The 25,799-nt window shown below is 43.2% G+C and overlaps 1 protein-coding gene across 1 annotated transcript; it reads right to left on the bottom strand.

Moving 5' to 3' along the window:
- Positions 1-9,811: 9,811 nt before the first annotated feature.
- On the bottom strand, positions 9,812-24,826 carry RIC3 (RIC3 acetylcholine receptor chaperone). Its single transcript, XM_053392170.1, has 6 exons — positions 24,583-24,826; positions 19,067-19,305; positions 18,433-18,511; positions 17,615-17,708; positions 12,461-12,609; positions 9,812-11,087 (listed from the first exon to the last, which is right to left on the bottom strand). Exons 1-6 carry the CDS (start codon positions 24,728-24,730, stop codon positions 10,594-10,596), a joined length of 1,203 nt encoding a protein of 400 aa, XP_053248145.1. The 5' UTR covers positions 24,731-24,826; the 3' UTR covers positions 9,812-10,593.
- Positions 24,827-25,799: the final 973 nt, after the last annotated feature.

Below are 25,799 nucleotides of genomic sequence, written 5' to 3'. Positions count from 1 at the left end.
TCCACATACCTGGGATTAGAGCAACGCTTTTTGGAGCAGAGCATACTAAATGGTAACCATGTTCACAAAGAAAATCAGGATTTATTTTTTGTATATATACAGGGTGAATCTTTAAAAAAAGGCCCTGTGGAGCATGAGTACTCTGTATCCACGGGCCTCTTTTAAAGGACTCACCCTGTACACACACACACACACACACACACACACACACACACACTTAAGAAAAAACAATATATACCGTATTTTTCGCTCTATAGGATGCACCGGACCATAGGACGCACCTTGTTTTAGAGGGGAAAAAATAATTCTCCCCCTCTCTGCTCAGCGCCCCTTCAGCGAAGTGGCAGGAGAAATGGAGCCCCTTCCATTTCTCCTCCCGCTTGGCTGAAGGGGCGCTGCGCAGCTCTCCCTCTCTGCTGAAGCCAGGAGAGTCTTGCTCTCCTGGCTTCAGCAAAAGGAACCTGAAGCCTGCGGAGCACAGCGGGAACTCGCACTGCACTCCAAAGGCTTCAGGCAGCTATCCCTGAAGCCTGGAGAGTGAGAGGGGTCAGTGTGCACCGACCCCTCTTGCTCTCCAGGCTTCAGCGAAAGCAATGCGAAGCCTCCGGAGCGTGGAGGGAACGCTCCCTCTGCGCTTCTGAGGCTTCGCGTTGCTATCGCTGAAGCCAAGGAGCCTGCATTTGCTCCATAGGACGCACACACATTTCCCCTTAATTTTTGGAGGGGAAAAGGTGCGTCCTATAGAGCAAAAAATACGGTATTTGTTTTTGAATACTGACTGACTGCTTTTCTAACAAAAGCACCTAAGGCCACAACAAAACCCGTATTTCACGCATGTAGCTGGTGAACAGCATCATCCAAGACACAAATGCAATCCTCTGAATATGGAGAAAATGCAATATCCTGGCCATATAAGAACATACCTGTTCTCCGCACAGTGTTATTCTTAGAAATGGCATTATTCTAGCAGCAGAGAAATATCAAGGTGATTGTTGTGTAAATGCCAGAGAAATAAAGGATTAGGGTGAGCAAGGTTCTGTCGCTCATGCAGAATGAAAATGAAAGGCAAATAAACTAAAGCCGACTTATAAAACACTCTAGAAAGTATATTCTATTTCTGTCCCACCTATATTGCTCCTAGGGCTGTCATTACTAAAGGTTACGCTGCAACTGCTTGCCTATCCAGAGGCTGCCACCCTAAATATACTAAGGAGCAGGCAAGCATGGGATGCCACTCTTGGCGTAGTTGGTTTTCTTCTACAAATCTGACTTAGAGGCTACTGGGTTGTGTCCGGTTTCAATCACCTCCAAAAGAAAAGAGGCACTAGTTGAAGGCACTTACATAATACAAACCTAACCATGTTTACACAGAAACAGGTTCCTGTCAGTTCAGTTGACTTGCATTATTCCGACAGAGTAAAAACTGCAGAAGGTCCAACATATTTGATAGTCCATTCGAGAATTAGGTTGCCCTGCACACAGATCCTAGGCACACTTACTGAAAGGTTCATTCCCACTTGGTTCAATGGCCAAATAGGTGCACACAGCGTTACAAACTAAAGCAGTCATCTTTGTTAGCAAAGGAAAATAGATTCCATAGCTCACTTTTATGCACATCCCTGTGGGCACCCACGCCTTAGGCTGTAGGTGGGCTCCTGTGGGGGGTGGGGGTAAAGAAATAAAAGTTCACCTCCTTTTCTGCTATAATTCCTTCTCCAACCCCTCCTGGTTTAACTTGTCACAGTCTTCTTTAGAAGCAGCATTCTGTGGAATCGGAAGTAAATGCTAAGTGTCTCTTAAGATGATGCTTGCAATCTGCATTTTTAATAATAATAATAATATTTTTTAATTTATACCCTGCCCAGCTGTCTGGGTTGCCCCAGCCACTCTGGGTGGCTTCAAAAACATATAAAAATATAATAAAACACCAAACATTAATAATAACAATCCGATCTGATATAAAAAATGTCACAGTAACCTTAAAACAAACAACTTATATCAAATAAAGCAATATTGGATAAGCCATTAAGATCTAATAGTAAACAGTAAAATTAAACAGCAGCAAATAATAATTACCGTATTTTTCGCTCTATAAGGTGCACCAGACCACAAGACGCACCTAGTTTTTGGAGGAGGAAAACAAGAAAAAAAATATTCTGAATCTCAGAAGCCAGAACAGCAAGAGGGATCGCTGTGCAGTGAAAGCAGTGATCCATCTTGCTGTTCTGGCTTCTGGGATAGCTGGGCAGCCTGCATTCGCTCCATAAGACGCACACACATTTCCCCTTACTTGTTAGGAGGGAAAAAGTGAGTCTTATAGAGCAAAAAATACGGTAAACAGTTTACACTTATCAATTACAATAATTACTAATCTATAATCAATAAAAATAACAGTGAATCGCAATGCATAAAAATACCACAAAAGCATATACTTATATTTTAAATCTTCTGTCCAGTTTATCAAGAGCACCTTTTAAATTTATGGATAACTTGCTAAAAAGAACCACACTTCTGCTCAATTAAGCTTTGCAACAGCAATTCCTCCCTGCAGGAGAGGGTGACCTCTTTGGGTAGTCTGCCCCCAGAAACTAATTTTATCCAATGGATGCCTGCCTGTGTGCTCTAGTGGGGGTGGGATTTCCCAGTGGCTAGAGCTGGCCATCCAGTTGAGGCCCTTGAGTCACTGATGGCAATGAAACAGGCCAAATGATGTCTAGAGCATGAGTGGCACAAGACCTGGCACAAGAAGTTGAGTGAACACAACTTAGTGCACATAATGATACGTACTATAAGATGGCGTAGGCGGTGAAGGTCTACTTGGCATCCTCGGTTGCATCCTCAAGTAGCCACCTGGTGAAACTCTTCAGAGGGGTCTGCTGACACGAGCTTCAGTGACCCGGCAACCAAGTAGCTCGTCTCTCTGCAGCACACAAGGATAGTGTGGCTTTTATTGCAGATATGTACAGGTTTGTCAGCAGATGGGTATATGGAAAGGGTTTCTAAAAGCAGAAGTTTGAAAACTAACCCTCTAACATGTTTGTTACCAGAATGCTTTAGACAGAAGCCGTGGCTGGTAGAAAACAGGTACCAGTTTGTAGTGCAGGTATGCCCTATACTGTCCTGGATTTTACGCCAGCCTGTTTCATTGCATCCCAAAACAGCAAAACCCATTAGCCCGCCTGTTTAATGTGCCTTATTCATGAGACACTTTATGATTTGCTACATTTTGATACCTAGGCAGCTTTAGTGAAAGCATGAATGGGCAAAGAACAAAAAGCCGTGTGCAATGGCAAACAGATAAATCAGTCAAGCCCCCCTGCCCCCAAATTTGGAAGATTGCATGACTGGTTGAATTATCTAGAGATATTTCCAAACAGTCAAGAAATAACTTTGGTTATGGTTGTTTCGTTTTTGTAAACACACAGCCTTGGGGGGGAAAGCATTTGTTGACCTCCTGGGTTATTTCCCTGCCATTTGAAAGCATTGGCTGCCAGCATGAAATGTATATTGGATTTCTTTTGAAAGCAGGGTTTGAAACTTCTGTGATACCAATGTATAAATAAAAGTGCCACTATTTTAGGTAATGCAGTAATGTGGTGCAGGGAAAAGTCCTGCAAGGCAAGCATTTTAAAAGCTAGAAAGCTCAAAAACTCTGGACAAATGCAGCACACTAAGTGCACTAAAAGTGCATTCTCTGTCCCTAAAACAACTTGCAAAGAGATTTGGGTTACATGGGTGTGCCTGAGCCTGTACAACAAAATGTAATTTTGGTGATAATTTGGTATGAAATAAAAAAAACACAAATGTTTGGAGGGCTAGGGCCAAATATTTATCCATTGTAATATGCATTATATATACTTAGCCAAATTCAAAACCTTTAATGCTAAGGACTGCTTTCTGATATTGTGAAAGTATAAGGAGGCTGCTATCCTGTTTGCTCAGTTAGGCCCCTCCATCAACACAAACAGTCCTGTGACAATATCTAAAGATTTATGTTTGCACAGGAAAATGACTTGGTAAGATGTCTTCAGCAACTAATCAGATCAGATCATTGATCTCCCACCAACCTTTCTAGTTCTGTCCTTACTTGGGCATTTAGGAGAGACTGGCTGGAAGTTAATCCATGAAAAAACTACCTGCAGCACAGGTAGCATCTAAATTAGGACTCATGGGAGAAACATCACCTTAACTTTTCTACCAGGGCAAGCTGTAGGTTTGAGAGGGCCTGGAATTCCTTGTTTTGTGTGTGATTACTTGGTGGCACCAGAGGGCATCAGCAGCACTCTGATATGCTGGATCTAGCTGCTATTGGTATTGTGCCCCCAACCAATGCTTCTACTGGAGGCATGGGGGAATTAAATGGTGACCCACCTGTGTAGTGCTGGTTGGAGCTCTGGACCAGGAAACAACAAAAAAGGTGGTCCAGGGCAGGCACCAACAGTGGGTCCTGCTAGGGATCAGGTGTCCTGACAGTTGCCCATTAATGCCAAGGGGGTGGAGCCAGCCCTGAGTTTTACCTCCAGCTAGGAATCCACAATCAAGCCTGGTGACTTGCCAACTTTAAATCTGGTGATATTCTCTGCCTTCTCCAGAGCCTGGACCTGGCCAAAGACTCTCTTGGATTTTGCTCAGAAAGCAGCAAGCTGTATTGCAGCTTATCAAGCTTCTCTGAGGCTCAGCATGGCTGGGATGAGCCCCTGCAGGACAGGGGTCTGGCCTCTACAGCAAACACTGGCTGTCCCTGTTCAGAGAGAAGGGAAGAGTCAGTGGCAAGCACAATTGTCAACTGGTGACCAAGGCCAGCCAAAATGTGTGGACCCCAGCCTCCCACTAACTTCTTTGTAGAATCATCCAGCCAGTGTTGGGGGGGGGGGTTCGTATAAAGAATATGGCAAAAAGCATTTCAATATCTTTCCACTTTACTTACTTTGAACTTCCTTCAGTTTTAAAAAATGTCACTGACAGCCTCAGTTTCCCATGAGTAATTCTAACTCACTCTCAATGCATGGGCCCTATATTTTAGAATGAGATCAACCCTAATGGGGGAAAAACCCCAGTGCAGTTTGCAAAAATCAGATTTTGCCATTCTGGTTTCTGTGAAAGGCTTATTAAAATGTAATTGTAAGGACAAAACAAGGATGTCCCAGGAAGTTCTGTCACTGAAAGTTGTACCTTAACAGTTTTTCAGACAGCCGGATCACTGCTGTCCTTTGGTTCAATGGCCAGCGAAGAATATGTGATCCTGAATTGTGAAAAAAAACCCATAAATGAGAACCAAACTGGAGACAGAATTGTGTGATGTTATTCTGAAGGATCTGTCCTGTAACTAACCAGGTGGTTGCTCAAGTATAATATAGAGAGCCAGGCATACGTATTTGTAGGATTAAGCCCAGATGTTCTGTTTCATCAAAGATGCGTTTTAAAACCCAGATGACTTTTTAATTGTAAAAAAGCAGAAAACTGGAGATGCTAGGTGAACAAGGTTTGCTAGCAGGGTTGTCTCCCATGGCTAACATTTTCTAATTCATCACTGTGCCTTTCTTAAAACAAACCAATGATCATTCTAGTAGAATTTGACAATGTTCCTGTCTCAATTTGTTTTAAATTGTCTTTGGGTTTTAAACAAAACGTGGGTGGGAGTGGGCTAAGAGGAATTAGGACCGAACAAATATTTAATTAGTCATATTTTTGCATAATGCTTAGAATGTGTTCTGTCCATTTGCACAAGACTGTCTTGTCCTGTTGGAGCAGTCAGGCATTCTTTTGTTCGTTCGTTTCAAACTATATGGAGTTTTAGATAAATCTGAGGGGGGAAATGTGCTTTTATGAAGTCAATTTTTAAAAAACACTTTGGTATTCTGAAGCAAATGTATTTATTTATCAGTATGTGTACAACTAATTTGGTATTTTCACATAATTACATTGTGTCTGTTGTAGAGAGTACAGTACATGTCAATACAGAAAACTTGTGCAGAAAAAAAATTAAACTTGAATTTGTTTCAAAGAATTGTGCCTTCCCTCCAAAAAACATGCTTTTTTTATATACGTGGTCCTTACTCATTTACCATGTGGCTCCAAGATTGCTGTCTCTTCTTACCATAACTGCTTTCCCCTTCCTGGCCCATGGGAAATCTGTGCATTGGACAGATATGAAAACTTTCTCAGCTGAATTTCACTACGACTGCATTCCAAGGAAGGATTCGACTGTGAAATTTCTGCAAGAAAGGTGGCTGTTCAAAATCCAGAAAGAAAAGGTGGAACCACATTATCTGGATCTCCTAGTAGTAACTGCCACTGAAGAAGGGGTAGTGCTGTCTTTCCAGGATGTCCACAGACCACTGAAGATCTAGTCATCAAATGTTCTCTCTGTCCATCTGCTTTCACCCACTCTCTCTTGGTAAGAAAGCCACATCCGCCACCTTGGTTTGATGGCTAAGAGGAGTCATAACCTGACTCCTCTGATCAGGATCAGTGCTCCCCTACACAAAACATGTAGAGCACCCCTCCATCCACCTCGGCTGAGGCAGCCTTTGGTAGGAGAACGCTACAGTTCTCAGTAGCAGCAACACACTGATCCCACCCTCGAAGGGTCTGTAAGCTCTGGTACGTCTCTATGGTGGCAGCTTCTACCAGGAAATCTCGAGAGAAGACTGTTCTACATACCATGAATGGGATTTCTGGATCTTGTAGAAACTGCCACCAGCCCCACCTGGGCTTAATCTGGCTGCCTCTGAACTACCCAGAACAAATTCTACCTATCCTCTGTAAAGTTATTCTGTTCTTCCCTCTGCCAGTGAGCCTCCGTTTCAAGCAACGGTTAGTTTACTCATTGTTCTATAGTAATGTAGTTTTAGTAGCTGTCTCCACTTTGGGGCTTGTCATTAAAAAAACCTGATTCCCTTCAGGGCAGGGTAGAGCCAAGGATATATTTCCTAGTTACCTGTTTTGAACTTGCAACGTTGCCAATTGGCTGCTGGAAAGGGAGCATAGCCCTCTCTATGGTAGCAGTTTCTATGAAATCCAGAAATTCCATTCACGGTAAGCTGAATGGTCTTTTCACACTCAGCATTAAAATGGGAAACGTAACTGTCTGCCATTCTTTTTGAAAGTCACATTGCTTATTCCAGAGAACACACACGAAATATATACTGGAATGTTGTTCCTCATTTTACTCAGACAGATAAACAAATTTAAAAATAAATATGGATGCAAAAGAGAAATATGCTTACAAAATTTCCTCTGGTATTTTCCATTCACTTAGTGCTGCAAACTATTTTCAAAGCAGGTTTCTGTAATGTCCAACATGGGCCATGAAATGGTGCTGAACTGATTATCAACTTCGCTAAAGCAGATCTTTGCTAAAGGCATGGAGAACTGGAATGACCCAAGTCCCTTATTCCTGGAACAGAAACTTATAATACAGAAGCATTTCTACTGGCCAGGCATATCTAACATTTCAGCCCCTAGTTATTAAAGCAGGACAGTTTCCAAAAGGCAGACTTTCTAGCAGCAGAAGCCACACAACGTAAGACAACATACACATACAATCTTTCCTGCTGCAGAATGAAAACCCAACCAAAATTAACCCTCCCTACATCCCTCCCATTTTATAAGTGCAGCTGTTGACATTCTCATTGTACCCTACAATACAACCACACTTTGAATTAGCCATAATGGCTCTATGGAGTCACCTTCTCGAGAAGTTCCTAGCAATCTACTGGATAGCTACATCTGCATGATGTTCCAATGGACGGTCTGCCTCCTATGTTACATACATGGGACAGGAGTCATCTAATGAACTTTCACTTGCACAACAGGGCCTTCTCCCCTTTCCTTCCCCTGCACTCCCTGAAACTGGCTTCTTGTGAGAATCCCCAGAACAGCTCACGGGGAAAGAGGAAGAGATCGCTCCTTCTTATAAGCTGATGTGCTTGCACAGATGGTTGTAACAGCACAACACGGAATTCCACTCTAAGGCCACAATCCTATGCACATTTCTTCGGAGTTGAGTCTCACTCAATTCACTGGCACTTACTCCTGAGCAGACAATACACAGGACTGCACCCGATTGCCTACAATACTAACCACAATTTCCTGGGAGCAAACCCTGGAGCTGAGCAGTGGTCCATTGCAGGCGAGTAGGCCAAAGGAGTGGTCTACTCTTGGCAGCAGTGAGCTCACTGGGATGAAGCAGGGTGATCATGACAAGGTTGGTGGCAATGGCCCCTTAAGTGTATGTGCAACTGTGCCCCGCTGGAGCTCCCCAGCCCCATCACCACCTTGTCCTGCCTCATCCCAATGACTGCAGTGCCAGCACTGTGCCCCCTTCCTACTTCCTTCAAGCCACTGCTGCTTCTCAGTAAACCTGCATGGGATTGGGCTATGAAAAGCTGACATGGGAGAAAGTGATCCTTCTTATGCTTTCAGCATCTCTTCTAAACCCAAATTCTTGTAAGGAAAAAGAGCCCTCAAAACAACCCCTGTATGCCAACAAGCATATGCAGGGTTTTTCCCCATTGTCTTTTTTTTAAGTGTTATTGATTGACCAGTCATTTAAGTGGTTATTTTGTACAGCTTATAGTTGTGTTTTATTGTATTCGGATTGTTGTGATATTTAGCAATACAGTGCTATATAAATACCTGCATAAATAAATAAATAAATAAATAGTGCTTTCATAAATAATTGCAACATCAAAAGAAATGATAAAACCTTTAGTAGAAAAAGAAAAATAGGGAGACAAACTACTCATGTACTTTTAGGCCTCAGAGAAGGAGTGTTATGCCGCTTGGCGTCTTCATTTCTTTGCTTTGATCCCTGGATATCCCTTTCTTTCTGCGATTTCATTGGGCAAGTGAAGCAGGTTTTCTGAAGAAGCTGTTAATTCATCTGTCAAACGACGCATCTTGGTCCTCTGTTTTGCTCTCCTCCAAAAATCATGCCCTTGCGGTTTGCTTGCAGACTTTAACTGTGAGTGCATTTTGAAAAAGTTGGCCTTGAAGTTCATGTGGAATCGTGTGGTAAGTAGGCCTTGAGCCACAGGAAGGGCTGCCATCTCGAGCCACAGGCGAGGTGAAATGGATTGCTCATTCCACAAGTGACCTGGAAAAAGAAACCCTCTTCTTTGTTTATACAACAAAAAAGAGATAATTTGGCACACACCCTTGTGCCAGGCTGGGGGGGGGGAGGGTTGGATTGGGCAGAAGCATCTCTCCACCCACCTCTATCACTTAAGTAGGCGTCCCACCTGCCTCTGCCAACTTGGTTGCAAGCATCACTCCATCGATACAGACATCACCCTTCTGACTGCCCAAGATCTTGGTGGGCAGAAGTGCCACTGGTGGAATCCCCAGCAGCAACAGCCAGTGGAAGGCTCTGCAATGGGGCATTCCAGGGGCAAAGGGGCTGGGCCAGCCTGGGATCAGTTGGAACCAGAGCTGGCACCATGTTTGTCAGATAGCAGCATCATGCCAGATCAGTGCCTCATCACTGTGCCAGCTCCAGGCTGGCACAGCCATCTGCTTGCCTCCCCCACTGGCCCCCTATCTCCATTGAGTCCTGCTAGGCAGTGGGTGGTATTAAGATTTGCCCCTAAATTTCCCAGAAATTCCTTGTGCTTATCAGCCAAGAAAATCAACTAACACTTGCACGTAAGGAACGGCATTAAGACACCCTTTTCACCTTACGATTTCCTCATTACAAGAGCATGAAGGATTTTGGTCTGCAACAAGAGACACCCAAGAGAGAGGCAAAAAATAAAATAAAACGCCAACTACTTTACGCAAATCAAATATGATAATCAAATATAAAAACTGATTATCTGCTATCCTTTTAAGGGTATCTAAAACAGGCTGCCTCAACCTGACGAATGGTTAACATTGGTGAAGGTGTTAGAAGTACAGTGGGAAAATTCCCTACTGGATTACTTTATACAGGAGGAGAGGCTGAAAGAAGGCACAATGGGAAGCTATCTTGATTTAGACGCCTTGGGAGGCTATAGCAAGCAAGGGACTGGAAACCAAGCCTTCTGAGGAACAATTGAGGGAGTCGGGTATGCTTAGCTTGAATAAGAGGAGAATGAGAGGAGATACGCATGATAGCCATCTTCAAATATCTAAAGGGTTGTCACACGGAAGATGGAGCAAGCTTGTTTTCCCCTGCTCTGGAGGGTAGGACCCGAACCAATGGCTTCAAGTTACTAGAAAGGAGATTTCAACTAAGAACTTTCTGGCGGTGAGAGCTGTTCAACAGTAGGATGGACTCTCTCAGCGGACTGTCCTTCCTTGGGGGCTTTAAAGCAGAGGTTGGAGGCCATCTGTAATGGTTGCTTTGGTTGAGATTTCTGCATTGCAGGGGGTTGGACTAGATGATCCTTGGTGTCCCTTCCAACGATGATTCTGTGATTGCAAGGCAGTTGATGCTGAAGTGACCAGGCTGATGAACTAGTGGGGGGCTACTCATTTTCGATCCAAATAAGCAGCAAACGCAAAAGATATGCAGCAGCTGGGTACGCAACAACGGAGACAAGCCTTTGTCTTGCAAGCAGCAGTTTAGCCCAGTTTCTAGAAGGAGAGATAGCCTTCCGCGTTTGATCCTCAGTGTCCCAGCAACGCTATGCCCTTCGTGTTTCGCTTCCTCAGAATGCCCATTTCGTCTGGATTTTCCTCGTTCTGCTCTTGGGGTGCAGCATTTTCAAGGTCGGAATCTAGCAGCAGCTCCTCCTGGGCTGCAGCATCTTCCATTTCACCGCAGTTTTCGGGGTAGAAGCCCTCGTTCTCCGCTATCACAGCAGGGTCGTCCTCTTCGAAGTGGCAGCAGTAGCACTTCTCAGGGTCGTGGCCAGTGCCACTCTGGTCACCGTGCTGGCCCTCCATCTCGTGGGCTGCTGCAGGGTCACTGTTCACTATGGCGAGAGCAGACAAAACGGTTTCACTACATAAACACTCCTCATCGTCCACAAACGCCATTCTCTCTGCTATCTCTTCAGCCGAAGGCTGGCTGGGGTCAGGGTAATCCACAAGGATTGTGTCCTGTCTGCGCTTGACGCAGTCAGAGTTATCATAGACAGGATAGGTCTCCTCTGGATAACCTTAGAACATAAAATAAACTCGTCTTAGATGGAACAATCATGCCAGGCACCTTGTTCATGGTATCACTGGATCTGTTCAGCCATACAAACACCTGAATTCCTGTAGGAAGTGACACTGATTTCAGTGGCACTTTCAAATCAGTGTGCTTGATTTGAGGCTGCAGCCAGAAGAGATCATCTAGTCGCTGAAATGTCATCAATTGCTTATGTGTTTTAGAATGAGATCTGTCCTGCATCCATACGGGACTGGTCTAGACATACTAATGGCTCCTTGCTAACCAGGATTAACAAATTGGGATTTAGTTCTTCGATTGCACACTGCCTTCCTAGAGCAAATCCCCTCTCCCCACCATTAACTGTGGTTCACCAACACAGGTATTAACAGTGGTCAAATCTGAGCAGTTTCTCTCAACCCCTGGATCAATTCCTGCAAGAGAGTTGGTGGGTCACAAAAACCACCTGCTTCTACCTCCATGGTAGAAACCACCTGCCTTTCACCTGTGCAGCCACTAAATGAAGCACAGACTGGTAGAGATAAAAAGAATGATACTGATCCATCTGCAGAAAGACACTGGAGTGGCAATAAGATTCTTTTTAAAGATGCCCAACCCAGGGCACAGTAGTCCTCCCTATGTAGACTGGGGGAGCTACTCTACAACAGCCTCAAATGTTAGCTCAGGGTGTGTGAAAATGGCAATTTTGATTTCATTCAGTTTTCATTTTCCCAGTCTTAAATTCAGTTCTCTACAATTCCCCATCGGTATGTGGTTTGTTTTTTTAAAAAAAATCAGCACTTGAGTCTGAAATTATCCTAACATGCACATTTCTTGTATTGAATTTTGCCCGATACACACGTTTTTGCAAAGCAGTTCCCCACAAATATTATGCATTTCTGTATGTTACGTTCACCACTATATGCATTTTTATGTAAGTGGCAGTCTACCTAGCATATGCATTTTTGTTCACATTTACTTTTCTAGAGAACTGCATTGCAAAATTCAGAGAAGTGTGGATGTCAAAGGAAGTGATGTTACAGTTCGTGTATTGTTTTGGTAAGGGCAAATCAGGTAGGTTTGCCTTCAAATACAAAAGGAATAAAGTTTCTCCCCCCATCCCTAGATATTACCAAGGAGCCCTCCTGTCCCTCAGCTTTGTAGCATAGTGCTATAAGCCCTCATGAACAACAAACTACAGCTGGCTAGTCTGAGATGCTTAAGCAATCAATGGATTCTCTCTTGTTAAGAGAGCCAGGTGCTCAGATGCCTTTAAATACTGAATGGCTTCCTGTGATAAGCTTTTCTTTTAAAGGAAAAGCAAAAACAAACAGCAGCACACTCATTCTTCCTTCATATAAATAGAAAGGTCTTCCTTACCTTCCCAGTCCTGCATATACGGAGCCTCTTCAGCTTCTTTCTCTGGGGAGATTCCATCTATGAGTTTGCCTTCTTTCATGACCTTCGTAATTTCTCGGAGCTGCTGAAGTAGTCTTTTCTCTTGATCAGTCGTGACGTTTTGGGGCCGACTATGGAATAGAATGGATGCTTTTGAATTATGGTTCTGGAGGAGACTCTTGAGAGTCCCATGGACTGCAAGAAGATCAAACCTATCCATTCTGAAGGAAATCAGCCCTGAGTGCTCACTGGAAGGACAGATCGTGAAGCTGAGGCGCCAATACTTTGGCCACCTCATGAGAAGAGAAGACTCCCTGGAAAAGACCCTGATGTTGGGAAAGATGGAGGGCACAAGGAGAAGGGGATGACAGAGGACGAGATGGTTGGATAGTGTTCTCGAAGCTACCAGCATGAGTTTGACCAAACTGCAGGAGGCAGTGGAAGTCAGGAGTGCCTGGAGTGCTCTGGTCCATGGGGTCACGAAGAGTCGGACACAACTAAACGACTAAACAACAACATGGAATAGGCATAAAAAACCCCACGACAACAGCTCAAACCTACTACTGGACATGACTGGCAATATCCGAGTGAGTTTTAGAGGAATGGTTCTCTGTCCTAGTGAACAAGCATGAAAAAAGTAACCATGCAAGCCAATTAAGATGTCCCAATGTCCAATAAAAAAGACTGCAATATAGTCCCATACTTAACCTCACCAACTGCCACGGGGAATCATAAAAAGGCCTTATTTTAAAGGCATTCACTCTATCGGTTTTTTTAAAAAGGACAGCATACAAGGAGATGAAAGACCTAGTTGTAAGATTGAAACAGTGTAAATAATATTCTCCTTTTTGCCAATTAATATGATTCACACCATTGTTTAGAAAATAAATGAAGTAGCATCAATGAGATACTATTGGTGATTGAAAATGGCATTTTTTTCTGGCTGATTTACATAATTTAAAAATCAATAATTTAAATCAATCCACCTACAGGCACAGTTGTGGAATGCCAACTAACATCACAGCTTTTGTGGGCGAAATGAAAGGGTACAGATGCAAGGGAACTGGGAAAGGCAAGGTACCAAGAAAGCAGGTGGCTACATTTCACATGTTGACCTGAAGTAACTGATTTCTTTTGGGAAATATAGGGACAGAACTACCTAAACTGTATAGAAATGTATTTATGTATGCTACTACAGTTGCAAGAATGTTACTTGCCCCAAAATGGAGAGAAGCAGACGTCCCAGCGAAGGAAGAATGGATACAAAAACTTATGGAATATGCAGAAATGGCAAAAGTTACCGGAAGAATAAGAAATCACGATAACAAATGTTTTAATAAAAGAATGGAAATGGTTTATTGAATATTTACAGTGTAAACCAAATAAATTAACTTAATTTGCTCATTAATTCATCTACTTTAAATATATACTCTTATAAGAGTATATATTTAAAGTAGATGAATTAATGAGCAAATTAAGTTAATTTGGATATGCAGAAGATATTAAAAATAAATTTAAGGAACTGCTGAAAGAGGGGGAAGGAAGTCAAGTTTTGAAATGTTAAAATGGTTTTAAAATTAGTGAAATGTATAAAACCTGAAAATCATAAATAATTTTTTTAAAAAAACTTTATTTTTTCAAAAAAACAAATAAACTGGAAAAAAGGAGAAAGGAAGAAAAATGAAGTAACTGATTAAATCTTTGTCTGAATCCCTATTTCTCTCTCTTAAAATTTTATTTAATTTATATCCCACCTTTCTTCCACTATGGAACCCAACCCATACATGCGGTTCCCAGTCCTGCTTAGCTTCAGCAAGTTGGGGACCTTGTGTGCCTCCAAACCATGCCCTAAGACCATCAAAATACCGTTTGGCGATTTGTTTTATTGCTCACAGTAAAATAAATTCTTGCCACTGCGCAATAATAACACAGAGAGCTTTATATATATAATAGATGAACAGTATTAGTGACTAGGAAATAGATGGAAACAGTGACCTTTTGTGTTATTTTCATCTATTTGAGAAAGATCAAGTGGCTCATAATTTTTATCATCATTTTATCCCATGCTGATTAAATATCACAGAAAGAGGAAAGCATTCAAATTACTTATATATTTTTTCTCCAAAGTTAGGAAAAGGAACCGTCAGACAGCTATGGAGGGGCGGGGGAAGCATGCCTAGTTCTGATCTTACAAATTTGTAAAGAAGAATCCAACCTATTGCTTGTGAAAGCCTTTATCAACCTGGTGCCCTCCAGGTATTTTAGACAACTGCTCCTGTCAGCTCACAACCGGCTTTCTAACCAAATAAATAAAACGCATGCATCAAAGTGGGTTGGACTCTGCAACCCAATGGTTCTTCTGTATCTGTTGAGAAGTCGCTTCCAGCTGACCAGTTTATGGAGCAATCATCCCAACTGGTTTGCACAAAATTTACAGGAAGGCGAGACAACATTGGCTCTCCATGGAGCTTCCATTCCCATTTGATTGCTCGCAGCTTCTGTGACAATGCAACAAGCAGTTGTTACCCCACACTTTCCAATGCATTCCCTCTTCAACCAGGCCTCTGGCTGTTTAATGTTCTATGGCCTTTTTAATGTGATTGCAGGAAGGGGGTTATTGTTCTGTTTTGTTTTATCTATTCATTTTGTGCTCTCTCTTTGACTTTATCTTGTGAACCTCCCTGAGTTCTTTGGATGAAGGGCAAATAAATTATTATTATTATTATTATTATTATTATTATTATTATTATTATTATTTCCTTACAGCAAAATGGGCCTGGAGGGAGAGCAGGTTTGTTGCAAAAGAGTGCCTGATCGACTTTAATTGTCTGAAACCTAAATTTCACTGAAATATCAAAAAAAAAATATCAGTAGTTTGGAAGCACCCTGAGTTTTCTAGGTCAAATCTTTAAAACAGTAAAAGGAATAGTACAGTAGCAACTTGGTTGAAACAATTACGCATAAGGCCTCTGGTCCTTTTATTTAAAACCAGTAGGGATTTTCTCTCATTATTTTTTAGAATGAACACGACCCTTAATGAGGCATATCAGTCTCTAGGAAATATATTTCCTTTTCCATTTGTCATAGCTTTTGCGGGTCTCCTCCCTTCTCCACCTACTTTTCTCCAAGTACATAACATGTAAACCTACCTAATCAGGAACTGAACCCCTTCCTGCTATTGAAATTCTTCTGCTTTCAAGATAACATCTCCTCTGCTAACCCTGACGGTTATCAAACTAACGTGTGCCTTTTGAAAGACTGTCACCTCCAGACAGGCAGAAAAAAAATCAAAGCCACTTTGTCTTTGCTATGGGTACTGGGTTGCCTAATGAGAGAGACTTTACCTCACAGGAATAGCAAGATATTGTGACGAGGCCTTTCTATATCATGTCATTAGAAAGCAGCAAGACTAGCAAAGTAAGATGCCTCTAAATAAAAGGGAAGATGCACAGTGTCGTGGCTCTGGCCTAAGGGCGAATCTTACGAAGCTGGATTGTTTAGGAATCTGCAGAACTGCTTTGCCTAGAGAAACGTTGCTGGTCTTATCAGAATTCTTTTGGCTCCTGAGCAACATTTCTTCAAAAATTTGCTTTGCTTTGAGTGATGTTTTTAATGGCCAATGGCAACTCTAATCCCAGACTTTATTACTGTTATAGTTTCTCTATCAGTGACCAGGCTCCTAACTAGGGCATCCAACACTGGCAAGAGGCAAACACAGCGCAGCGTGGCTAACAATTTGCCTGCATGTGTTCTGTTTACTGTATGCCACACAGAAGCCATCTGAAATGTTATACCGGTACCATTTCAATCAGAACTCCAGTTTTAGCTGAATTTTCCACAGATAACTTCAGCAACCTTATCTATGAAGAATCAAATAGTAGAGGAAACCTGTCTGCATCTGTGCTTATGGTCCACCGTTCCATTCTAAAACACAGGAAGATGTCTTATGCTGAATCAGACCAGGAGCATCATGTTTTTATGACCATTGGTCCATCAGTTTTGTCTACACCGATGGCAGCAGGTCTCTCCAGACTTTCACACTGCAATCTCTCACCCAGACACGCTGGGGACTGAACCTGTGACCTTCTGCATGCCAGGCAGATGCTCTACCACTGAGCTACATCCTTCCCCTTGGTCAGTCTCTTGTGTCAAACTGATTGGAGACTTAGCTTTAGGCGGCAATACTAAACACACTTACTTGAAAGCAAGACCTGCTGAATTCAGTGGGACTTATTTTGGGATAAATATGCACCTATGCTTTTGGATGCCAAGCATAAGGAAAAGAGCCTTGCGATCTGTGCATCAGATGAGCAGGCAGCTGGAAGATAGGCTACAGATTAATATGATCTGCAGTGAAGGGTAGCAAATAGGCCATTCACATCAGCATGGCAAAGACTGGGAAGAGTGAGTATCTTTAGTTCTGTATTTATAAATATTCTTAATCTAGTAGGTACTAAGGATAGTTCAAACAAACAGTACTCAGACAAATAACTTAATTATAGACCATACAAAAGTGTCTATTTATTGCCTGATCTGGGATATTTTTTCTTTTCTTACTTAACCCATCAAGCCACCCTCTTTTTCATTTCCCATCTACTGTGAACACATGGAATACTGCCGGAAGTTATAAATATTGGCATTCCTTCTGAAATTCCATAATGGAATTTATAGAGGTTAAGAAGGCATCAATCCATTTATGCAGAACATTGTAACAGAGTTGACGTCATCTCTTTACAATCTCTGGGTGACATCCAACTAAATCATATTCAGATTAGGCCCATTGAAATGAATGGACTTGGAGAGCCATTGTTTTAAAAGGGTCTACACAGGAGTATCAACCTCTGTGTTTAATGGATTTATGAAGCTACAAAGCTAGTGAAACACCACACCAGAAATCACGTGCATCCATATTTCTTTTAGTTTAACTCAAAATGCTGAATTTAGTTTAACATAGAACTGGAAGAGGAAAGCGTTGAGTAAAAGTACCTCCAAATTATAAGATGTTTAAGAGATGCAGTTTTTTATTTGACAGCATATTTTTATTTGCAATGTTCTAATTTGCTTTATTGGGAACAGAGAAATACAAAAAGAACCCACCCTTTTTAATCTGCCAGAACAAGAGTAACTGCCACATACCTTTCACAGTTGGGTCCCACTCTATTGATTAATTTCTCCATGGCTTCTTCAGTCTCTCTCAGCTTATCTTGAAGTTGGGCAAGCTCATAGTCAGCTGCAAAATAAATGTGGTCCCAAAAGGCATCAGCGGCAGCTCTGACAATTCACTCCATTCAATCAGCATGTATTTGTTCTGAATGTGCAGCAAACAAAATAGAACTTGTTCCGAGGGAACCATGAGAGGCGACTAAGAGGGCTTTACTGGTAAACAGAACTAATGAAAATAATCTTTTTATTCTTCCCAGGCAGAATGAAAGGAAAAGGAAAATTTCCCTAAGGCTAGGAGAAGCATATATAATGCACCCAATTGCTCATAAGCAGCTACATGCAGAGCGACTGGCTGATTGTAAATGCCTCGAGACAGGAAAGGCTACGACATAGAAAACCACACAGTCTAATGACATAAGGGATGTTCAGAATAAGAGGAAAGCTAACAATTATTTTTGTTGAGAAGAAGGAGATCAAGGCTGCAACTCTATGCATAGTTTATGTGGGGTAAGCTCAATTTAACAAGAGTGGGATTTACTTCTGCATACACACAGAATCTGACTGTGTTGAAAGTAACAAACTCAATGGGTGATATCCAATTTCTCCCCTTGGATTTCATCCCACCGATTTCAATGGGTTTACTCAGTGTGACAAACATTGACTATCACTCACTACTACTAGTAGTAATAATAATAATCACATTGCCTCATCTATCGTGCTGCTAGATTTATTTTCCAAGAGAGAGCCAATTTTGGATGCCATTTCAATTCAGTCTTGGAAATGCTACTTACTGATTTTCCTGTTTGTGTTTCCAGATGATGACGGAGGACATTTCCGCTCAACTGTTGTGGTTTTCCCCTTAGAAGAAAGCTATTAATTGGAAAGGGTTATTGTTGTGACAGAAGTGACATAGGTGTTTCTAGAAAGACATTAACAGCCTCAGCTAAAACATAAAAGGAAACCAAAGTTATGAAAATGAGTTGAGGCAAGCCATGGCTTACTCTACCGCCACATGCCAGGTTTGAAAGCTTCTGCTTTCAATTTTAAACTAACCACAGTTCCCTATGAAGTCCTAACTTGGGGAATTACGATTTTGTTCAAACTCTAGTTGCTGAATATATCAGGATCAGAAACCACAGTTTGCTTTTCGTTTATGCTTACTAAGTAGAGGGTTTTTTGGTAGTTTTCAAAAGAACCACTAACAAGTTTGATCATTACAGGGAAATACAGTTAGTTTCAAAACAGAAGCTCTTGATCTTCTCCTCCGGCATGTGACCATATGAACTAAGTATTCGTTTCACCCTAATACTAGTGGAGAGAAGCAAAAGAGCCCTTAGATTTACCATGACATGTGAACTAGGTCAATCACTCACTGCTTAAGAAACTGTACTGATGCAACTTTAAGGGTGAAGTGGTATTTCTTACCTTAAAAAGAATGTACAATATGTATAAAAGGATCCCAAATCCATATATTGGGATGACTTGTCCCACAAGACCTCTTCCACTGCCGCCGCCACCTCCTCCACCTCCACCGCCGCCTCCACCTCCACCCTTGGCCTTTGCAACTGCTTCCGCAAGATGAGACCTTGGGAAATGGGTAGTGGGTGGTCTGGTTTCTGGAGACATCTGGGGATGCATTGTTGGAGGAAACTGACTGGTCTTTCCTGAAAATCAAGGTTAAAAAGATCCATTCTTAAAGGGATGTGTTGTGTTTTAAGTCCTGTTCTATCCTCTGAATATGAATCTTAGGTGGAATCTAGACACATATAAAAAACGCTATGAAAATGCCTTAAAAAAATGCTTTGAACCATGTATCGAATTTGCCATAGCTTGCCATCGCCATCTAGTGTCACATTTGTATAATGCACTTTACAACAGACTTAAAACGTTCTATTTGCAGCTGTATAGAGGAGTCCTTAATAAGGTGTTCATACACCCATATTTTTTCACACAAGATTGCACATATAGCAATGACTGTTTGACATTTCTATCAATAAGTCCCCATCATCAGAAACCATACGGCAATTTTAACATATGGTAATTGACATATTAATTACTGTCAAGAATCCAATTGAATGAGCACTGGATAACAATGTATGTTGAAAGGCACAAAGTGGGAACACCTAAACAACCGGTTTGAGGAACTAATCCAGCTTCTTAGGCCTGCCTCAGGAACCCATCAATTTTGGTGGCAGCGGCAAAAAGAAAAAGTAGTCACAGTCTGGGGCAGGGACAGGATGGCAGAGCCCAATGTCTTTATGGGGATGCAAACTGTCATTTGACGGGTGGAGGGGGAGCAATAGCCCCTTTCTCAACTGATCTCCACAAATCAACTAAAGAGGGGGAGCTGTGTGTCTCTGACAGTGTGTGGTGGTGCACTTTGGGCAAACTTCACCACTTGTATGCCGCTCCTGGAGGGTGAATGCGACCTCAAGCTAAAAGAGATTAATCAAAAATGATGGGAGGTTGCTATGGCACCAAAGTTTGCCAAGATGGAACACTGCCAGCTAAGTTGACATGCATACCTTGCCAGAATGAACCACACCAGTTTGTATTCTATTTTATGCAGATTTTGACAGACACTGTAATTCAAAACTGTATGGGGGCTGCAGAAAAGTCACCTGACATTTAAGGCACTACAGTGTTTATACTTAATTCCTTAACCACTGATGAACTACAATTTAGGGAAATCTTGGGGTTCCTCAGAAACTTACTGAGCTTTTATCAAAATCTAGGAATGTCAAACGAGCACGTTAAGACAGCTGACTCACCACTACCAGTGTCCCCCTGCAATGAGTAGCTGCAGGATAGTTTCCACTGTGCTTTAAACCTTACCTTTCAGTTCAACTGGGGATCAGGGAGGTCCTGACAGGCCTGGCTCTAGTCCACATGATGTTGCACACACTACAGAATATTTCCCAGATGCCTCTACAAGACATTGGAGTTCCAAGACAGGTTTATATAAGTTCCTTGGTAGATATCTAAGTCTACCCTCCCACCCCACCGCCATTTTCCTGAATACACCTGGCAACAAAACCATGGCCCTACAGAGCCTGGCCTGCCATAGCTCAGGAGTCACTTTTTGCCAGGAGAACCTCCTGATTCTGCCCCATCAGCCATCAGTAAAGTTCTGCTCGTTGTGACTTCAAGAAGATTTATGAAAGTACTGCGTGCTCAGTGATTCCATGATTGATCTGTAAAAGTTCTCCCAACTTGGCCTTCCATTTATTTTGTGGCCCTGCATAATTCAACACCAATACTCTGATACACAGGAGAATGTGCAAAGATTTTAATTGCAGTTGTACACCAACGGCTGCTGCATGTGGCTGTACTAGATGGGTTACTAACCCACTATATGAGGAGCCAGACAAAACCAGCATCTAGACCTGCTCCATCTAGACAATACCCACCCCATGCCCCACCTCCATGCCCACCAGAGAGGGGTCAGAACTGAGTTCCAGCAAGTTCCAGCTGGGGAAAAAATCCCTGCATTTACTGTTCCTGTGTCCCCCCCCCAAAAAAAGATAAAGGTAAAGAACCCCTGGTCAGTTAAGTACAGTCAAAGGCAACTATGGGGGTGCAGCGCTCATCTAGCTTTCAGACTGAGGGAGCTGGTGTTTGTCCACAGGCAGCTTTCCGGGTCATGTGGTCAGCATGACTATATTGCTTCTGGCAGACTAGAACACTGACAGAAGTCAGAGTGCACAGAAATACCTCCCCGCCGCATTGATACCTATTTACTTGCACTGGCGTGCTTTTGAACTGCTAGGTTGACAGAAGCTGGGACAGAGCAACAGGAGCTCACCCCTTTGTGTAGATTCGAACCGCTGACCTTCCGATCAGCAAGCCCAAGAAGTTCAGTGGTTTAGACCACAGCGCCACCTGCTCCCTTCTCCTGTGCCAATATATCATGCTTGGTCATGAAACAGGATACACATTCTATACTTTTATCCCTAACTGGAATTTACTTTATTATGCTTAGGGAATGCTACATCCATCTACTTTTATACTATCATGTGAGATATTCAGCCTGACAGAAGCTTTGTTTACTTAACGAAACAAGAATGCTAAAAACATTATCTTCATTGCTTTAGCTCAAGAACCCTTTTGAGTCCACAGCTCCCTTGACCAACTACACTCTTTCCCTGTGGGGAAACTTGCTCTGAGCCTCAGAAGCCCAGTTATGTCACCCCTTGCCTGCAGAGTAAGCAGCCCCATACCTCTTTTTGAACACCAGCCCTTGTGGAGTGTTCCCTCAGCCTCCTCTCATCTCCTTGGAAGTCCTCTGGGCAGCCACCGCAGCCACTTTTGGTCCATGAGACACGCTCACCCCACCCCAAAGAGAGGTGCCTCCTCACACCGACCCACAGGGACCCACAGGGAAAAAGATGCCCCCAGCCTTAGCAGCCTGATGGTGAATGTGCAGCCACCATCTTACTCACCTTGGGAGGTAGCAGTGGCAACAGCAGGAGTTGCTGGGCCTGCATGGTGGAAAGGCTCCCCTTCGGCTCCAGGCACTAAGCTCCCAGGCATACAGCAAGTACGAGAAAGGCCAGCACAGCACCTGTCTGCCTGCCCGACCTCCCACTTGTCTGTCCATTCCCAATAGCAAGGACTGGCTGGGCTCCATTACCCACTTGCTTGCTTACTCCAAGGCCACCTCAGCTCTGGGCAACCAGCACCCCCTGGCCAGCCCCAGAGGCACCATTTGCCTGTAGAGCTTGTGGCCAGAGTTGTTGCAATAAACAACTGCACAGGTCTTTGAGGGGCAGAGACACGAGAGGGCATCAAAGGAGGGAAGGAAGGAGGGACCGAGGCCAGTGTTGCTCGTGGCACTGCTGACCATCATTCCAGACACCCCAGGGTGCTATGGCACACTGGTTGAAAACCCCTGCTTTAGCTGAATAAAAGGAGTGTGTTACAAACAGCATAATTTGTAACAAAAAACCTGCAGTTTAAAAATGAGCATCCACACCAAACTTCATGGGATATGGCCACGCCAATACTTCCCCCTTTGAATTCCAGAAAGACAGAGAGGCTTGATTCCTGCCACAGTGAGACTTGCGACTAAGTGGCAACAAATCCAACTCGGTAAATGCTTTGCACTTCCTGCAGCAATTTAAAAGTACTTAATGAATGGTTTAGAGAGCAAGGCTAACATAGCTGAGATGGGGTACTTCTTTTCTGGCAATTTAAACACACCTGAAATGCTACTTCTACCATTCATTGCCTGCAGCTCTATAGTAAAAGTGCAACTTTAAAAGGTGACATGGGTGGTACGTAATGGCGTGAGAATGAATAAGGGAAGGACGCTAAGCTCTTATCACCCCACATGTACAGCTATGCCTTCAGAAGTAAGATCAGCTACACATTAAGGAAGGCAAGAAGTTGCAGAAATACTGCAGTACTAGTGCAGATTCTTTCTGCACATGAGAAATCCCTGGTCTTCATGTACAATCACAGATATCCATTAGGAAAGACACTTTAAAAATAATGCAAATGGTGACCATTTCTGCCACAAAGGCTGGCAGAAATTGAAAAAAAAGAAAAGAAATGGCAGAAAGCAGCAAAAAAATGATACAGACAGTTTAAATTATATTTTATTTCATATAAAATATCCAAAGCAATGTAACAAACATCAAAACAATTGGTGGACATGGAATTTTGAAGTTTATAAAAACAAAAACAATGTGATGACTACAAGATGCTGGCAAACTGATGCTTTCAAGGGATGGCTTAAAAACGAACACAATTTAAAATGCATGTCATCTTGGAAGAAAGTTTCTGTGAATTCAATGGTAAAGGCCGGGTAAGGTAAAGTCGTAATCTTAACTTTGCTAGCCACAGCTCAACCTGGAGGTATAAATAACTGCACGTTTCCTAACACTGAATACAATAACCTGAACCTCCTTCAATCAAGATATCAACTAGTCAAAAGGTGAAGTCTCTCTCTCACACACTTTTTTTTTATTCAGTCCTAGACTCAAGGGGCAGCTTCAGTAATAGCTTCATTGCTCTGCTGGATCAGACCAAAGGCCCATCTAGTCCAGCATCTTGTTCTCACTGTGGCAACCAAATGCCTCTGGAATGCCTTCAAACAGGACATGAGTGCAACAGCACACTCCTTACTTGTGTTCCTTAGCGACTGATACACTTGCACAATGGAGGCATTGAACAAATGGTCCTCCATTAATTTGTATTAAGCCCCTTTCAAAGTCATCCACGTTGGTGACCATCACTACATTCTGTAGCAGCGAATTCCGTAATTTAACCACGCACTGTGTGAAGAAGCACTTCCCTTTGTCTGTTCTGATGGCATTTAACACTTGGAATGCCGATTCACTCAGCTTCTTAAGCAGTTTCAGCACATCGGACAGAACTTCCCAACCGCTTAGTTGTGAGAATGAACGAGGGCAAGGCAGTTAGAACTGCGATTTACTTTCTTCAGTGAATGGTCCATTTCATCCCAAATAAGACCGATCTAAATTAAATGAGCAAGGATCACCTTCCCGCTACAGGTATCCTGAGCTTCCAGCCACCCCGCTTTCCAAAATTCCTGTGCGGAAAGAGCAGGGGAAAGAAAAAAATCACGTGCAAGAAAGAAAAAAAGCACGTGCAAAAAACAGCACGGGTGAACTCTGCAAAAGGGGTTGGGTGCATTTGTGTGTGCATAGGTTTGCAAATCCTTGGGGTTCCCCACCCACCCACCTTCCTCTAATCTTGCGTAGTAATATCGAGAAAGCGATTTAATGCGTCGGCATTTTGCACAGCAATCCCACCCAATATTACCCCCACATTTGTGTTTCCAGGAGCTGCTACGTGGGGTGGGGTGGGGGTGCAGATGTGACCCTGACATGCACATGACTCAGTCCGGCAGCCCTTGACGCACGAGGTGGCGGAAGGGGTTCGGGGCGGTCGGGGCCTTCGGGACGGCCTCTTACCCTCGGGCGCGGCGACCAGAGTAGGCGGCGCAGCGCTGGGCTCCGGCTGCCTCCAGCCCCGCGAAAGGAAGACCTTGGGCAGCAGCAGCGACACGCACAGCACCAAGCAAGAGGCCAGGGCCACCTTGCGGAACGTCGAGTACGCCATGGCTGGCCACAAGCGCGCGCCCGCCCGCCCTGGCCCGGAGCGGAACGTCGGCGTTCTTTCCCGCACGACGTCACATCCTCGCTCACTTCCCTAAGCCGTTTGGAAAGTTTTCCGGTTTGGGGGGGGCAGGAGAAAGAGAAGGGCTGTGGCGGACATGCGCACTTCTCCCGAAGGCGCCGGCGGACGCCAGGCTGCCCACACTTGGAGGGAAGGCGAAGGGCGAAGAAGAGCAGCAGCCTCTGCCGCTTGCTGCCCTGCATATTTTACTTCAGAATTTAAGGGAGGCATGTTTTAATCTGCTTTCACTTTATCCTTGTTGTTAATTTTTTGAATGCTTTGAAATGGTCAGTTCTTCTGGTTGATCTCTTTTTAAAAAACTGTTTTCCATCTCTTGCGAACTTTTTGAGGTTTGCTTTTTGCTTTTATTTTTTACAATCAGCCTGGATAGCTCAGTTGGTAAGAGCTCGGTGCGGATAACACCGAGGTTGCTGCAGCTTCGATCCCTGTATGGGACAGCCAGTGCCGGGTTTACGTATAAGCTAAACAACTATAGCTTGGAGCTCCACTCTCTTGCCCCCCCCCCAATATTTCACTATTAATATACTTCTTCTTAATTGTATTTCAGTTCAACAATTGCTTTGATAAAAGACATATTTTGTTATGTGCAAATGGCTTTGGATACCTGTTAGGTCCATAAATTACCATATAGCATATATTCAACACAAAAAATGGTGACAATTTGTTGCTGGCAAAGGACAGCTGGACATCTAAAGGGCCCCATTACCTTCAGTAGCTTAGGGCCTCATCAAACCTAAATCCGGCCCTGGGACAGCTGTGTACCTGCAAACGGGGACGTTTGGTAACCTTACCCCATACCCAGGGGTCTCAAGGCAGTTATTCTGTGTATTCCTGCATTGGACTGAATGATCCTTGGGATCCCTTGCAACTCTGTAATTCTAAGTGGTACATATATAGATCTTATTAAATGAATGCGTGGGTAGATGACTTGTGTTGCAAGTAGTCCGTGCAGGAGGAGAAAGGTATCAGTGGCTGGTGGCTGTGATTTATT

Source organism: Podarcis raffonei, chromosome 1, assembly GCF_027172205.1.
Source record: "Podarcis raffonei isolate rPodRaf1 chromosome 1, rPodRaf1.pri, whole genome shotgun sequence".
In the NCBI taxonomy this organism is placed as follows: Eukaryota; Metazoa; Chordata; class Lepidosauria; order Squamata; family Lacertidae; genus Podarcis; species Podarcis raffonei.
Note: the sequence above shows the minus strand (reverse complement) of the source record. Positions and strands in the feature narration are given on the sequence as shown.

Bases quoted from the DNA above. Each gene is read 5' to 3' on its own strand.
- RIC3 (XM_053392170.1), bottom strand. From the start codon at position 24,730: ATGGCGTACTCGACGTTCCGCAAGGTGGCCCTGGCCTCTTGCTTGGTG. The intron at 19,306-24,582 runs GTAAGAGGCCGT...CTTGATTTTCAG, and splicing joins TCTGGTCGCCGCGCCCGAGG to GAAAGACCAGTCAGTTTCCT. The intron at 11,088-12,460 runs GTAAGGAAGACC...TTATGTTCTAAG, and splicing joins GTATATGCAGGACTGGGAAG to GTTATCCAGAGGAGACCTAT.